This window comes from Salmo salar, chromosome ssa02 (assembly GCF_905237065.1).
Source record: "Salmo salar chromosome ssa02, Ssal_v3.1, whole genome shotgun sequence".
NCBI lineage: Eukaryota > Metazoa > Chordata > Actinopteri > Salmoniformes > Salmonidae > Salmo > Salmo salar.
Window position 1 is genome coordinate 77,897,488 of NC_059443.1, and position 17,935 is coordinate 77,915,422.

General features: G+C 40.8%; 1 protein-coding gene across 3 annotated transcripts in view; it reads right to left on the bottom strand.

Moving 5' to 3' along the window:
• Positions 1 to 9,433, bottom strand: part of iqce (IQ motif containing E) — a 20,548-nt gene extending 11,115 nt beyond the window's left edge. Inside the window, exons 1-7 of one of the 3 annotated variants that reach the window (XM_045710470.1) lie at positions 8,897 to 9,433; positions 8,078 to 8,125; positions 7,883 to 7,928; positions 7,583 to 7,771; positions 5,881 to 5,940; positions 1,622 to 1,671; positions 1,261 to 1,374 (exon numbers count right to left, since the gene is read on the bottom strand). In XM_045710470.1, coding sequence (XP_045566426.1) covers positions 1,261 to 1,374; positions 1,622 to 1,671; positions 5,881 to 5,940; positions 7,583 to 7,771; positions 7,883 to 7,928; positions 8,078 to 8,125; positions 8,897 to 8,947 — 558 coding nt within the window. In that variant the 5' untranslated portion in view covers positions 8,948 to 9,433. Of the gene's footprint in view, positions 1 to 1,260; positions 1,375 to 1,621; positions 1,672 to 5,880; positions 6,019 to 7,582; positions 7,772 to 7,882; positions 7,929 to 8,077; positions 8,126 to 8,896 lie in introns of all 3 variants that reach the window. The other 2 variants (XM_045710469.1, XM_045710472.1) reach the window with 2 other exon arrangements.
• Positions 9,434 to 17,935: the final 8,502 nt, after the last annotated feature.

Here is a 17,935-nt window from a genome sequence, read left to right on the forward strand (position 1 = left end):
AGAGACCTCCATGGAGTCACTATGATCTGTTACAGAGACCTCAATGGAGTCACTATGATCTGTTACAGAGACCTCCATGGAGTCACTATGATCTGAGGTGTTAGAGACCTCCATGGAGTCACTATGATCTGTTACAGAGACCTCCATGGAGTCACTATGATCTGAGGTGTTAGAGACCTCCATGGAGTCACTATGATCTGTTACAGAGACCTCCATGGAGTCACTATGATCTGTTACAGAGACCTCCATGGAGTCACTATGATCTGTCACAGAGACCTCCATGGAGTCACTATGATCTGTTACAGAGACCTCCATGGAGTCACTATGATCTGTCACAGAGACCTCCATGGAGTCACTATGATCTGTTACAGAGACCTCCATGGAGTCACTATGATCTGTTACAGAGACCTCCATGGAGTCACTATGATCTGTTACAGAGACCTCCATGGAGTCACTATGATCTGTTACAGAGACCTCCATGGAGTCACTATGATCTGTCACAGAGACCTCCATGGAGTCACTATGATCTGTTACAGAGACCTCCATGGAGTCACTATGATCTGTCACAGAGACCTCCATGGAGTCACTATGATCTGTTACAGAGACCTCCATGGAGTCACTATTATCTGTTACAGAGACCTCCATGGAGTCACTATGATCTGTTACAGAGACCTCCATGGAGTCACTATGATCTGAGGTGTTAGAGACCTCCATGGAGTCACTATGATCTGTTACAGAGACCTCCATGGAGTCACTATGATCTGTTACAGAGACCTCCATGGAGTCACTATGATCTGTTACAGAGACCTCCATGGAGTCACTATGATCTGAGGTGTTAGAGACCTCCATGGAGTCACTATGATCTGTTACAGAGACCTCCGTGGTGTCACTATGATCTGTTACAGAGACCTCCATGGAGTCACTATGATCTGTTACAGAGACCTCCGTGGAGTCACTATGATCTGTTACAGAGACCTCCATGGAGTCACTATGATCTGTTACAGAGACCTCCATGGAGTCACTATGATCTGTTACAGAGACCTCAATGGAGTCACTATGATCTGTTACAGAGACCTCCATGGAGTCACTATGATCTGAGGTGTTAGAGACCTCCATGGAGTCACTATGATCTGTTACAGAGACCTCCATGGAGTCACTATGATCTGAGGTGTTAGAGACCTCCATGGAGTCACTATGATCTGAGGTGTTAGAGACCTCCATGGAGTCACTATAATCTGAGGTGATGCTGGGGGTTGGTACCTTGGTGGGATCCAGCAGCTGTTCTATTTGCTTGTCTTTCTTAGTTTTGTCCTCCTCCAGACGCCGTAGTTTGGCTTTCATCCTGTCCTTCTCGGACTTCTGAGCCTGAAGACTCTGGAGAGGAACAAACAGACCTGATCAATTCCTCTGAGTTCAGGATTAAAGCCATGCGATTTGTCATATACTAGAAGGTTCTAAATGTCCAAAAACCTACTACAACGTAGGATCACTGAGTTAGCCAGCTAACTTGCCTAAATATTCAAAAATACCTTTGTTTTGTGTGTGTGTGTGTGTGTGTGTGTGTGTGTGTGTGTGTGTGTGTGTGTGTGTGTGTGTGTGTGTGTGTGTGTGGGTTCATTACCTTCTTGAGGTGGATGATCTCATCGTACATGTCCTCCTTCTCTCTGTAGTCTGGAAGGAGAATAACTGTTACACACTGTAGAATAACTGTTACATACTGTAGAATAACTGTTACATACTATAGAATAACTGTTACATACTGTAGAATAACTGTTACACACTGTAGAATAACTGTTACACACTGTAGAATAACTGTTACACACTGTAGAATAACTGTTACACTGTAGAATAACTATTACACTGTAGAATAACTCTTACACACTGTAGAATAACTGTTACACACTGTAGAATAACTGTTACATACTGTAGAATAACTGTTACACATTGTAGAATAACTGTAGAATAACTGTTACACTGTAGAATAACTATTACACACTGTAGAATAACTGTTACACACTGTAGAATAACTGTTACACACTGTAGAATAACTGTTACACACTGTAGAATAACTGTTACACACTGTAGAATAACTGTTACACACTGTAGAATAACTTACACACTGTAGAATAACTGTTACATACTGTAGAATAACTGTAGAATAACTGTAGAATAACTGTTACACACTGTAGAATAACAGTTACACACTGTAGAATAACTGTTACACTGTAGAATAACTATTACACACTGAAGAATAACTGTTACACACTGAAGAATAACTGTTACACACTGTAGAATAACTGTTACACTGTAGAATAACTGTTACACACTGTAGAATAACTGTTACATACTGTAGAATAACTGTTACACACTGTAGAATAACTGTTACACACTGTATTTGTAAGTCGCTCTGGATAAGAGCGTCTGCTAAATGACGTAATTGTAAATGTAAATGTAGAATAACTGTTACACACTGTAGAATAACTGTTACACACTGTAGAACTGTTACACTGTAGAACTGTTACACACTGTAGAATAACTGTTACACACTGTAGAATAACTGTTACACACTGTAGAATAACTGTTACACTGTAGAATAACTATTACACTGTAGAATAACTGTTACACACTGTAGAATAACTGTTACACACTGTAGAATAACTGTTACATACTGTAGAATAACTGTTACACATTGTAGAATAACTGTAGAATAACTGTTACACACTGTAGAATAACTGTTACACACTGTAGAACTGTTACACTGTAGAACTGTTACACACTGTAGAATAACTGTTACACACTGTAGAATAACTGTTACACACTGTAGAATAACTGTTACACACTGTAGAATAACTGTAGAATAACTGTTACACTGTAGAATAACTGTTACACACTGTAGAATAACTGTTACACACTGTAGAATAACTGTTACACACTGTAGAATAACTGTTACACTGTAGAATAACTATTACACACTGAAGAATAACTGTTACACACTGAAGAATAACTGTTACACACTGTAGAATAACTGTAGAATAACTGTAGAATAACTGTTACACACTGTAGAATAACTGTTACACACTGTAGAATAACTGTTACATACTGTAGAATAACTGTTACACACTGTAGAATAACTGTTACACACTGTAGAATAACTGTTACACACTGTATTTGTAAGTCGCTCTGGATAAGAGCGTCTGCTAAATGACGTAATTGTAAATGTAAATGTAGAATAACTGTTACACACTGTAGAATAACTGTTACACACTGTAGAACTGTTACACTGTAGAACTGTTACACACTGTAGAATAACTATTACACTGTAGAATAACTGTTACACACTGCAGAATAACTGTTACACACTGTAGAACTGTTACACTGTAGAACTGTTACACACTGTAGAATAACTATTACACTGTAGAATAACTGTTACACTGTTGAATAACTGTTACACACTGTAGAATAACTGTTACACACTGTAGAATAACTGTTACACTGTAGAATAACTATTACACACTGAAGAATAACTGTTACACACTGAAGAATAACTGTTACACACTGTAGAATAACTGTAGAATAACTGTAGAATAACTGTTACACACTGTAGAATAACTGTTACACACTGTAGAATAACTGTTACATACTGTAGAATAACTGTTACACACTGTAGAATAACTGTTACACACTGTAGAATAACTGTTACACACTGTATTTGTAAGTCGCTCTGGATAAGAGCGTCTGCTAAATGACGTAATTGTAAATGTAAATGTAGAATAACTGTTACACACTGTAGAATAACTGTTACACACTGTAGAACTGTTACACTGTAGAACTGTTACACACTGTAGAATAACTATTACACTGTAGAATAACTGTTACACACTGCAGAATAACTGTTACACACTGTAGAACTGTTACACTGTAGAACTGTTACACACTGTAGAATAACTATTACACTGTAGAATAACTGTTACACTGTTGAATAACTGTTACACACTGTAGAATAACTGTTACACACTGTAGAATAACTGTTACATACTGTAGAATAACTGTTACACACTGTAGAATAACTGTTACACACTGTAGAATAACTGTTACACACTGTAGAATAACTGTTACACACTGTAGAATAACTTACACACTGTAGAATAACTGTTACATACTGTAGAATAACTGTAGAATAACTGTAGAATAACTGTTACACACTGTAGAATAACTGTTACACACTGTAGAATAACTGTTACACACTGTAGAATAACTGTTACACTGTAGAATAACTATTACACACTGAAGAATAACTGTTACACACTGAAGAATAACTGTTACACACTAGAATAACTGTAGAATAACTGTAGAATAACTGTTACACTGTAGAATAACTGTTACACACTGTAGAATAACTGTTACATACTGTAGAATAACTGTTACACACTGTAGAATAACTGTTACACACTGTATTTGTAAGTCGCTCTGGATAAGAGCGTCTGCTAAATGACGTAATTGTAAATGTAAATGTAGAATAACTGTTACACACTGTAGAATAACTGTTACACACTGTAGAACTGTTACACTGTAGAACTGTTACACGCTGTAGAATAACTATTACACTGTAGAATAACTGTTACACACTGTAGAATAACTGTTACACACTGTAGAATAACTGTTACACACTGTAGAATAACTGTAGAATAACTGTTACACTGTAGAATAACTGTTACACACTGTAGAATAACTGTTACACACTGTAGAATAACTGTTACACACTGCAGAATAACTGTTACACACTGCAGAATAACTGTTACACACTGTAGAACTGTTACACTGTAGAACTGTTACACACTGTAGAATAACTATTACACTGTAGAATAACTGTTACACTGTTGAATAACTGTTACACACTGTAGAATAACTGTTACACACTGTAGAATAACTGTTACATACTGTAGAATAACTGTAACACACTGTAGAATAACTGTTACACACTGTAGAATAACTGTTACACACTGTAGAATAACTGTAGAATAACTGTTACACGCTGTAGAATAACTATTACACTGTAGAATAACTGTTACACACTGTAGAATAACTGTTACACACTGTAGAATAACTGTTACACACTGTAGAATAACTGTAGAATAACTGTTACACTGTAGAATAACTGTTACACACTGTAGAATAACTGTTACACACTGTAGAATAACTGTTACACACTGCAGAATAACTGTTACACACTGTAGAATAACTGTTACACACTGTAGAACTGTTACACTGTAGAACTGTTACACACTGTAGAATAACTATTACACTGTAGAATAACTGTTACACTGTTGAATAACTGTTACACACTGTAGAATAACTGTTACACACTGTAGAATAACTGTTACATACTGTAGAATAACTGTAACACACTGTAGAATAACTGTTACACACTGTAGAATAACTGTTACACACTGTAGAATAACTGTAGAATAACTGTTACACACTGTAGAATAACTTACACACTGTAGAATAACTTACACACTGTAGAATAACTGTTACATACTGTAGAATAACTGTTACATACTGTAGAATAACTGTTACACACTGTAGAATAACTGTTACATACTGTAGAATAACTGTTACACACTGTAGAATAACTGTTACACACTGTAGAATAACTGTTACACACTGTAGAATAACACACATACACACACACACAGCACGCACACACAGACACACACACTCTCGGATGTATGCACGCACAGCACGCACAGCGCGCACAGCGCGCACACACACGCACACAGAATAGAACACACACAACCACGCATCACACACACACGCACAAGCACACGCACACAGAATAGAACACACACAACCACACAGCACACACACACATACACACACCATTGGATGAGGAGTGCAGGTGTTTGGGTTTCTTAATGCCAAGAGCCTGTTGGAGATACTCTGGAGTACAGGGAGAAGAGGAGAGACAGGCTGAGGTGTGTGCTGTGTCAAAGTCAACTCTCAGAGACTGGGACAGACCTAGAGAGAGAGAGGAGAGAGAGGAGAGAGAGGAGAGACAGGCTGAGGTGTGTGTTGTGTCAAAGTCAACTCTCAGAGACTGGGACAGACCTAGAGAGAGAGAGGAGAGAGAGGAGAGACAGGCTGAGGTGTGTGTTGTGTCAAAGTCAACTCTCAGAGACTGGGACAGACCTAGAGAGAGAGAGGAGAGAGAGGAGAGACAGGCTGGGGTGTGTGTTGTGTCAAAGTCAACTCTCAGAGACTGGGACAGACCTAGAGAGAGAGAGAAAGAGAGAGAGATGGAGGGATGAAGGGGGGTGGAGAGGGAGGGAAAGAGGGATGGAGAGGGGAGCGAGAGAGGGAGAGAGAGAGAATAACATATTTTTAATACAATGGTAGACCTATAATGAATGATGTTGTGAAATACATGGTTCCCCTCTGAGCAAGACATATCACTAGGGTCAACAAAACCCTACAAGCTGTCAGCTGGAATAACATGCAACAAGATACCACACTAGCTGAATAACTGTGTGTGTGTGTCCCTATGGAGGTTAAGGAATAGAGTTGCCTCTCTGGTTTCTATGGAGGTTTAGGAATATAGTTGTCTCTCTGGTTTCTATGGAGGTTTAGGAATAGAGTTGTCTCTCTGGTTTCTATAGAGGTTTAGGGATAGAGTTGTCTCTCTGGTTTCTATGGAGGTTTAGGAATAGAGTTGTCTCTCTGGTTTCTATGGTTTCTATGGAGGTTTAGGAATAGAGTTGTCTCTCTGGTTTCTATGGAGGTTAAGGAATAGAGTTGTCTCTCTGGTTTCTATAGAGGTTAAGGAATAGAGTTGTCTCTCTGGTTTCTATGGAGGTTTAGGAATAGAGTTGTCTCTGGTTTCTATAGAGGTTTAGGAATAGAGTTGTCTCTCTGGTTTCTATGGAGGTTAAGGAATAGAGTTGTCTCTCTGGTTTCTATAGAGGTTTAGGAATAGAGTTGTCTCTCTGGTTTCTATGGAGGTTTAGGAATAGAGTTGTCTCTCTGGTTTCTATGGAGGTTTAGGAATAGAGTTGTCTCTCTGGTTTCTATGGCGGTTTAGGAATAGAGTTGTCTCTCTGGTTTCTATGGAGGTTAAGGAATAGAGTTGCCTCTGGTTTCTATGGAGGTTTAGGAATAGAGTTGTCTCTCTGGTTTCTATGGAGGTTTAGGAATAGAGTTGTCTCTCTGGTTTCTATGGAGGTTTAGGAATAGAGTTGTCTCTCTGGTTTCTATGGAGGTTTAGGAATAGAGTTGTCTCTCTGGTTTCTATGGAGGTTTAGGAATAGAGTTGTCTCTCTGGTTTCTATAGAGGTTTAGGAATAGAGTTGTCTCTCTGGTTTCTATAGAGGTTTAGGAATAGAGTTGTCTCTCTGGTTTCTATGGAGGTTTAGGAATAGAGTTGTCTCTCTGGTTTCTATGGAGGTTTAGGAATAGAGTTGTCTCTCTGGTTTCTATGGAGGTTTAGGAATAGAGTTGTCTCTCTGTAGTACAGCCACATTGGTATTTTAGTAAATAGCTTTTTTCTATGGTGATAAAGTTCTGTTTATATTTCCATGGTACCCACCGTGCCCATTGCTTAGCGAAGCCAGACAGTTCTCTCTGGGGGTCCGAGCTGTCTCACCCCTCTCCAACAGAGTGTCACCTCTCCCCCCTAGGGCCTCCCCCCTCTCCCCCAGAGTTCCTCTCAGGGGCCTCCAGGCTGACACCGCTGATCTCCTCGGGTTCACATCCATACTGGAGAGATACGGAGACCCTGGACACACACACACGGACACACAACAAAGTTAGGGTGGTAAAAACAATGGAGTTGAATTTGAACTTGATTCTCAAAGCCAGATGTATTGTAGATGATAGCTGGTCTTACTGGGAGAGGGGGGAGGTTTACCAGACAGCTTCTTTTTCCTGGCTTTCTGTTGAAACACAAAACAATGGTTAGGATAACTCAGAGAGACACACACACACACACACACACACACACACACACACACACACACACACACACACACACACACACACACACACACACACACACACACGAGGGGACAGAAAGTCATCTCACCTTTCCAGAGTCTGATATGTAGGTAGCAAGAGAAAGTCCATCCTCGACCTTGGAAACAAGGAGAGAAGAATTAGTTAGTAAGCCTATCTATACAACTTATGGTAGGCGAATAGAGTAGCAGTACAATAACTGCTGTTACAGTGATGTCGCAAAACAGTATCCAATCTACAGAAGCAGTACTACAGAGGCTAACTAAAACAGTATCCAATCTACAGAAGTAGTATTACAGTAGCTAACTACAACAGTATCCAATCTACAGAAGTAGTATTACAGTAGCTAACTACAACAGTATCCAATCTACAGAAGTAGTATTACAGTAGCTAACTACAACAGTATCCAATCTACAGAAGTAGTATTACAGTAGCTAACTAAAACAGTATCCAATCTACAGAAGTAGTATTACAGAGGCTAACTACAACAGTATCCAATCTACAGAAGTAGTATTACAGTAGGTAACTACAACAGTGATGGTGTTAAAACAGTATCCAATCTACAGAAGTAGTATTACAGAGGCTAACTACAACAGTATCCAATCTACAGAAGTAGTATTACAGTAGCTAACTACAACAGTATCCAATCTACAGAAGTAGTATTACAGTAGCTAACTACAACAGTATCCAATCTACAGAAGTAGTATTACAGTAGCTAACTAAAACAGTATCCAATCTACAGAAGTAGTATTACAGTAGCTAACTACAACAGTATATGGTGTTAAAACAGTATCCAATCTACAGAAATAGTATTACAGCAGCTAACTACATCAGTGATGGCGTTAAAAACAACACATGTACAAGTTGAGCATCGCTGTTGTTGACTCACCAGATCTTCTAGGTCTTCGTCCGTCGGGATATCGCTGGCCACGAGAGACATCGTTGAAGTTGGCTACAGATAAAATGATAAACTAATCTCTCTTTGGAGGAAATGGACAGTTGTAGAACCTCTCCTTGCGTGTTCTTGTCATTTTTCGATGCTTCATTTCGCTATGTTGACACGTTATCCTTAGCTATAGCTGCGGTAAAAACAAGCATTTGGTAGGAATATATAAAAAAAACACCTCTTACTTTGAGATCAAAACATAATCAAATGCCTGTCCTCAAAACGATACGAAAGCAACAATAGCCTAGCAGCTATAGCCTACCACAAGCGATTATTTTAGATTTCGTACGAGCACAGCAGACAACCTACAATCTCTCGTATTACACCGTTGCTTGGAATAAACGATGCAGAAATTGAAATATAATTTGCGGCGGATAGCCTTCTATCATAATTCCTTTGATGTTGTTTCTCCGCTCTGGCTATCACTGTGGCATCAGTAGTCTAGCAACAAGAAACAATTGTAGCAGAGCAGCAATACATTGATGTTCGTTTATGAGCGTCTTTGCTGCGCAGGTTTTGCGCAGACCATGATAGAGCGCTTCTTCTATGGTTTTCACTGTTCAGACAAAAACCCATAATCAGTTTAATATCTTATTATTATTGTGCAAGTAAAACATACTCACTGACTAGCCTAACTCGAGTGTGTATACATAGTTTGTGTATTCATTTCATAGTAAAGCTGTGGCACTTCATCTGGCAAGTCATTGCTATTTCATGCCAACTTGTGTATCCGCTCTCAGAAGCTTGTGTATGGCATCATATGTTGTTGAAACTGGCTTGAATGTTAGCTAATGTGTGTGCTAACCCAGCTAGCTAGCTGTTTACTGTTCAAAGGCAGGTATGGGACACTGAATGAATGTCAGAGACACATGGTAACCCTAGCCTCCCTGTATGCTTGTTTGACCTCCACCAAGAGGTCTGGACCTTTATAGCACAGACAGAACAGGATATAGCCAAAGATACTGATAAACAGTGTATTCAGACCCCTTGACTTTTTCCACATTTTGTTACGTTAATGCCTTATACTAAAATTGATAAAACGTGTTTTTCCCCTCATCCCCTCATTTGCACTGTTGGTTAGAGTCTGTAAGTAAGCATTTCACTGTAAGGTCTATACCTGTTGTATTTGGCGCACGTGACAAGTAAACTTTGATTTGATTTGATAAAAGTACACGCAATACACCATAATGACAACGTAAAAAGAGGTTTTTGGAAATGTTTCCTACAAAATAAAAAATTAATTCAATGGAAATATCACATTTAAATAAGTATTCAGACCCTTTACTCAGTACTTTGTTGAAGCACCTTTGGCAGTGATTACAGCCTCGAGTCTTCTTGGGTATGACGCTACAAGCTTGGCACACCTGTGTTTGGGGAGTTTCTACCATTCTTCTCTGCAGATCCTCTCCAGCTCTATCAGGTTGGATGGGGAGCATCGGTGCACAGCTATTTTCAGGTCTCTCCAGAGATGTTTGATCAGGTTCAAGTCCGGACTCTGGCTGGGCCACTCAAGGACATTCAGAGACTTGTCCCAAAGCCACTCCTGCATTGTCTTGGCTTTGTGCTTAGGGTCGTTGTCCTGTTGGAAGGTGAACCTTTGCCCCAGTCTGAGGTCCTGAGTGCTCTGGAGCAGGTTTTCATCAAGGATCTCTCTGTACTTTGCTCCATTCATCTTTCTCTCAATCCTGATTAGTCTCCCAGTCCTAACCGCTGAAAAACATCCCCACAGCATGATGCTGCCACCACCATGCTTCACCGTAGGGATGGTTCCAGGTTTCCTCCAGACGTGACGCTTGGTATTCAGGCCAAAGAGTACAATCTTGGTTTCATCAGACCAGAGAATCTTGTTTCTCATGGTCTGAGAGTCCTTTACATTTACATTTTAGTCATTTAGCAGACACTCTTATCCAGAGCGACTTACAGTAGTGAATGCATCCATTTCATTTTCATGCATTTGTTTTTGTACTGGCCCCCCGTGGGAATCGAACACACAACCCTGGCGTTGCACACACCATGCTGGCGTTGCAAACACCATGCTCTACCAACTGAGCCATCATCTCTGTCTGAAACTGTGGAACAGCACCGTGGAACAGCACAGTGAGAGATGATACCACCTGTCTGTAACAGTGGAACAGCACAGTGAGAGATGATACCACCTCTGTCTGTAACCGTGGAACAGCACAGTGAGAGATGATACCACCTCTGTCTGTAACAGTGGAACAGCACAGTGAGAGATGATACCACCTGTCTGTAACAGTGGAACAGCACAGTGAGAGATGATACCACCTCTGTCTGTAACCGTGGAACAGCACAGTGAGAGATGATACCACCTCTGTCTGTAACAGTGGAACAGCACAGTGAGAGATGATACCACCTCTGTCTGTAACAGTGGAACAGCACAGTGAGAGATGATACCAGCTCTGTCTGTAACCGTGGAACAGCACAGTGAGAGATGATACCACCTCTGTCTGTAACCGTGGAACAGCACAGTGAGAGATGATGCCACCTCTGTCTGTAACAGTGGAACAGCACAGTGAGAGATGATACCACCTGTCTGTAACCGTGGAACAGCACAGTGAGAGATGATACCACCTCTGTCTGTAACAGTGGAACAGCACAGTGAGAGATGATACCACCTCTGTCTGTAACAGTGGAACAGCACAGTGAGAGATGATACCACCTGTCTGTAACAGTGGAACAGCACAGTGAGAGATGATACCATCTCTGTCTGTAACAGTGGAACAGCACAGTGAGAGATGATACCACCTGTCTGTAACAGTGGAACAGCACAGTGAGAGATGATACCACCTCTGTCTGTAACCGTGGAACAGCACAGTGAGAGATGATACCACCTCTGTCTGTAACAGTGGAACAGCACAGTGAGAGATGATACCACCTGTCTGTAACAGTGGAACAGCACAGTGAGAGATGATACCACCTCTGTCTGTAACAGTGGAACAGCACAGTGAGAGATGATACCACCTCTGTCTGTAACAGTGGAACAGCACAGTGAGAGATGATACCACCTCTGTCTGTAACCGTGGAACAGCACAGTGAGAGATGATGCCACCTCTGTCTGTAACAGTGGAACAGCACAGTGAGAGATGATACCACCTCTGTCTGTAACCGTGGAACAGCACAGTGAGAGATGATACCACCTCTGTCTGTAACAGTGGAACAGCACAGTGAGAGATGATACCACCTCTGTCTGTAACCGTGGAACAGCACAGTGAGAGATGATGCCACCTCTGTCTGTAACAGTGGAACAGCACAGTGAGAGATGATACCACCTCTGTCTGTAACAGTGGAACAGCACAGTGAGAGATGATACCAGCTCTGTCTGTAACCGTGGAACAGCACAGTGAGAGATGATACCACCTCTGTCTGTAACAGTGGAACAGCACAGTGAGAGATGATACCACCTCTGTCTGTAACAGTGGAACAGCACAGTGAGAGATGATACCACCTCTGTCTGTAACAGTGGAACAGCACAGTGAGAGATGATACCACCTGTCTGTAACAGTGGAACAGCACAGTGAGAGATGATACCACCTCTGTCTGTAACAGTGGAACAGCACAGTGAGAGATGATACCACCTGTCTGTAACAGTGGAACAGCACAGTGAGAGATGATACCACCTCTGTCTGTAACCGTGGAACAGCACAGTGAGAGATGATACCACCTCTGTCTGTAACAGTGGAACAGCACAGTGAGAGATGATACCACCTGTCTGTAACAGTGGAACAGCACAGTGAGAGATGATACCAGCTCTGTCTGTAACCGTGGAACAGCACAGTGAGAGATGATACCACCTCTGTCTGTAACTGTGATTGTAACAGTATATATATATATATATATATATATATTTGTTTAGTTGATCTAGCCTTAACCACAAGATTTTATCTGTATAAATATTATTTCAAGGAGCCTTTAATAAAACCATTGATTTTAAAAAGGTCTGTTTTGTATGTCTCATGCATTGTTTCTATGGCCTATTTCTATGTGGGGGAGTCATTCAGTGAAACATGAATGGCATCAACTAAGGTAGACACATTTGCTCTCTGTCTGTCTCCCTCTCGCTCTCTCTCTCTGTCATGACTCAGGATATGACCCAGATGTAGACACAGGAGGCGGATGGTTCAGTTCTCAGATCATTTATTATAACACAGGGAGCAGGCAAAGGTTCGTAACCAGATCAGATTCCGACAGGTACTGGACGGCAGACAGGCTCAGGGTCAGGGCAGAAAGATCAGAACCGGAAAAGCTAGAAACAAAAAAATAGAGTGCAGGGAAAACCAGGAAACACGCTGAGACGACCTGCACAATAAGACGGACTGGCAACAGACAAACAGAATACGCAGATATAAATACACAGGGGATAACGGGAAAATGGGAGACACGTGGTGGGGGGGAGACAAGCACAAGTCAGGTGAAACAGATCAGGGTGTGACACTTTCTATTTTCTCTCTCTCTCTCGCTCAGTGTTTCTCTCCTTCTATTTTCTCTCTTTCTCGCTCTCTCTCTCTCGCTCAGTGTTTCGCTCTTTCTATTTTCTCTCTTTCTCTCTCTCTCTCTCTCTCGCTCAGTGTTTCTCTCTTTCTATTTTCTCTTTCTCTCCCTCCTTTTCTCTCTCTATCTCCTCTTTGGCTCATAAAGTATCAACAGGGTGCTGTTCATTGTTGCATGATGGTTGATTGGTTTAATGGTTTAACTCTGGATATGTCCGAAAGACACACACACACACAGACACACACACACACACACACACACACACATACACAAATAACTCTGGATATGTCAGAAAGACACACACACACACACACACACAGACACACAGACATAAACAAATAACTCTGGATATGTCAGAAAGACACACACACATAAACAAAAAACACACACACTATGACAGACACACACACACCCCACACTGGAGTCGTGATCATTGTGGTGTTCTGTAATCTCTAACACCCCATGATATAGCTACTGTAATCAGGTGATGTGATGTCCTTCCTCTCAGGTTGATTGTGTGTGTTTGGTTGTATGTGTGTGTGTGTGTGTGTGTGTGTGTGTGTGTGTGTGTGTGTGTATGTGTGTGTGTGTGTGTGTGTGTGTGTGTGTGTGTGTGTGTGTGTGTGTGTGTGTGTGTGTGTGTGTGTGTGTGTAGGATTTGTTTCCTCCCTCTCGTCCCTGCTTCACAGACCCTGTTCTACTGAACTGCCGTCAGGTGTCTGTCTGTGGATACTGCTGTCAGGTGTCTGTCTGTGGATACTGCTGTCAGGTGTCTGTGGATACTGTTGTCAGGTGTCTGTCTGTGGATACTGCTGTCAGGTGTCTGTCTGTGGATACTGCTGTCAGATGTCTGTCTGTGGATACTGTTGTCAGGTGTCTGTCTGTGGATACTGTTGCCAGGTGTCTGTCTGTGGATACTGTTGCCAGGTGTCTGTCTGTGGATACTGTTGTCAGGTGTCTGTCTGTGGATACTGCTGTCAGGTGTCTGTCTGTGGATACTGTTGTCTGGTGTCTGTCTGTGGATACTGTTGTCAGGTGTCTGTCTGTGGATACTGCTGTCAGGTGTCTGTCTGTGGATACTGTTGTCAGGTGTCTGTCTGTGGATACTGTTGTCAGGTGTCTGTCTGTGGATACTGCTGTCAGGTGTTTGTCTGTGGATACTGCTGTCAGGTGTCTGTCTGTGGATACTGTTGTCAGGTGTCTGTCTGTGGATACTGCTGTCAGGTGTCTGTCTGTGGATACTGCTGACAGAGACAGAGATGAGAGAGTCAACATAAAGGTGTTTGTCACAAGACTCTGAGGTCCAGAATCAGTCTCAGGTAAGAGACTTTATCTCAGAGTTTAAAGCTGAGTCCCTTGCCGTGAAAGGAAGGAGGGAGAGAGAGAGAGAGACACACACAGAGATACAGAGAGATAGGGAGAGAGATGTGTTTTGGCTATATTAATCAATATGCCATGTCAATTTACACATTTGAATTGATTTTCATTGAGAGAGAGAAAAAGAGACGGAGAGAGAGAGAGAGAGAGATCCCCTTTCTGTGGCCCCTTGGTACAGAACAGTATCATATTCTCCTTGTTTATTCAGGTTGTCTTCACTACGCTCTACATAGACACACACACACATACAAGCACGCAGTCACACCCACACACACACACACACACACACACACACACACACACACACACACACACACACACACACACACACACACACACACACACACACACACACACACACACACACACACACACACACACACACACACACACACACACACACACACACACACACACACACACACACACACACACACACACACACGAAGGCACACACACTGTGTGTGTGTCTATGCCAGTCTGTCCATCCAAAGTATTCTCTTCTCTGTCTGTCTGTCTGTTCTGCTAGGTGACCCCTCCTCTCTCTGTTCTGTAAGGATGATGCCGTGTACAGGATATACTGTATGTTACTATAGTCTCTACCTACCTATCTATCTACCTACCTACCTACCTACCTATCTACCGTCCAACCGTCCAACCGTTTGACTGACCGACCGACCGACCGACCGAGACCTACAAACCAACCGACCCTCTGTCTGTGCTGTAAGGATGATGCAGTGTACAGGATATCTGTCACTACAGTCTCTACTGGGACAAAGACAATGTAAAGGTACATACATTTAGATAGACATCCATTTAACTCATTCAGACTGAGTACAGAGTAGGAATCATCATTTTGGTCAGTGTTTCCCAGGGGACCCTAACTAGGATGGGACTAGCCTAGGAAGCCTTCCAGTAGTGGGGTGAACGAGGCAGGATTTTGGAAGGCTGGCCACGCGAGACTAGGATGGACAGGTAGAAATCTATGAAAGCACTGATAGACCTGTTCAGGCTTTATTCTGAACTAGAAATATTGAGAATTTTCCAGACCATGTGTGTTAATTATTAATTGCAGAGCTAGTAAGATGGGTGCGCTCCTCCTTCCAGGCTTCTTTTTCTTCTTTGGACATTATATGGCGAACGGCAACTAACTTTCATAATAAGGTGCATTACCACAACCGACCTCAGTTCATCTTTCAGTCACCCACGTGGGTATATGTTCCTAAAAACCAATGAGGAGATGGCACGTGGGTATATGTTCCTAAAAACCAATGAGGAGATGGCACGTGGGTATATGCTTCTAAAAGCCAATGAGGAGATGGGAGAGGCAGGACTTGCAGTGCGTTCTGCGTCACCAATAGAAGCTACTTATTTTTTAGCACCTGGCAACGCAGATGCTCATTGGTGCGCGTGAGAGCGGTGTGGCTGCAATGATTGAATAACATGTATGTGTACATTTGTTTTGCAGCGCTCTCGCACACGCAAGGCGTATTTGGGGTTTAGACAGAGCATTTGGGCAGCTAAAGGACGTCCAATGACCCAATGTAATGAAATGTAATGTAATGTAATGTAATGACCCAATGTAATGTAATGAAATGTAATGTAATGACCCAATGTAATGTAATGAAATGTAATGTAATGCAATGTAATGTAATGTAATGTAATGTAATGACCCAATGTAATGTAATGTAATGCAATGTAATGAAATGTAATGCAATGTAATGTAATGACCCAATGTAATGTAATGTAATGGAGTCACAAGGCAAAAGGAAGTCCAATGACCCAATGTAATGTAATGTAATGTAATGTAATGTAATGGAGTCATGATAATGTAATGTAATGTAATGTAATGGAGTCATGATAATGTAATGTAATGTAATGGAGTCATGATAATGTAATGTAATGAAATGTAATGTAATGTAATGGAGTCATGATAATGTAATGGAGTCATGGTCATGTAATGTTATGGAGTCATGACAATGTAATGTAACGAAATGTAATGTAATGAAATGTAATGCAATGTAATGAAATGTAATGCAATGTAATGGAGTCATGATAATGTAATGTAATGGAGTCATGATAATGTAATGTAATGTAATGGAGTCATGATAATGTAATGCAATGTAATGGAGTCATGATAATGTAATGTAATGTAATGTAATGGAGTCATGATAATGTAATGTGGTCTTGATAATGTAATGTAGTGTATTGGAGTCATGATAATGTAATGTAATGTAATGTAATGTAATGGAGTCTTGATAATGTAATGTAATGTAGTGTAATGGAGTCATGATAATGTAATGTAATGGAGTCATGATAATGTAATGTAATGGAGTCTTGATAATGTAATGTAATGTAATGGAGTCATGATAATGTAATGTAATGTAATGGAGTCATGATAATGAATATGATAAAGGCTGGTGAACACATAAGAAGCAGCCTGGTGTTATTGATGTTGTCAATGTTATTGATGTTGTCGATGTTGTCGATGTTATTGATGTTGTTGGTGTTATTGATGTTGTTGGTGTTATTGATGTTGTTGATGTTATTGATGTTGTCGTTGTTATTGATGTTACTAATGTTGTCGATGTTATTGATGTTGTTGTTGTTATTTATGTTGTCGATGTTATTGATGTTGTCGTTGTTGTCGATGTTGTCAATGTTGTTGATGCTGTTGATGTTTTTGATGTTGTCAATGTTGTTGATGTTGTCAATGTTGTTGATGCTGTTGATGTTTTTGATGTTGTCATTGTTGTCAATGTTGTTGATGTTGTCGTCGATGTTGTTGATGTTGTTGATGTTGTCGATGTTATTGATGATGTTGATATTATTGATGTTGTTGATATTATTGATGTTATTGATGTTGTCGATGTTGTCAATGTTATTGATGTTGTTGATATTATTGATGTTGTCGATGTTGTCAATGTTATTGATGTTGTTGATATTATTGATGTTGTCAATGTTGTCAATGTTATTGATGTTATTGATGTTGTTGATATTATTGATGTTGTTGATATTATTGATGTTATTGATGTTGTCGATGTTATTGATGATGTTGATATTATTGATGTTGTTGATATTATTGATGTTATTGAT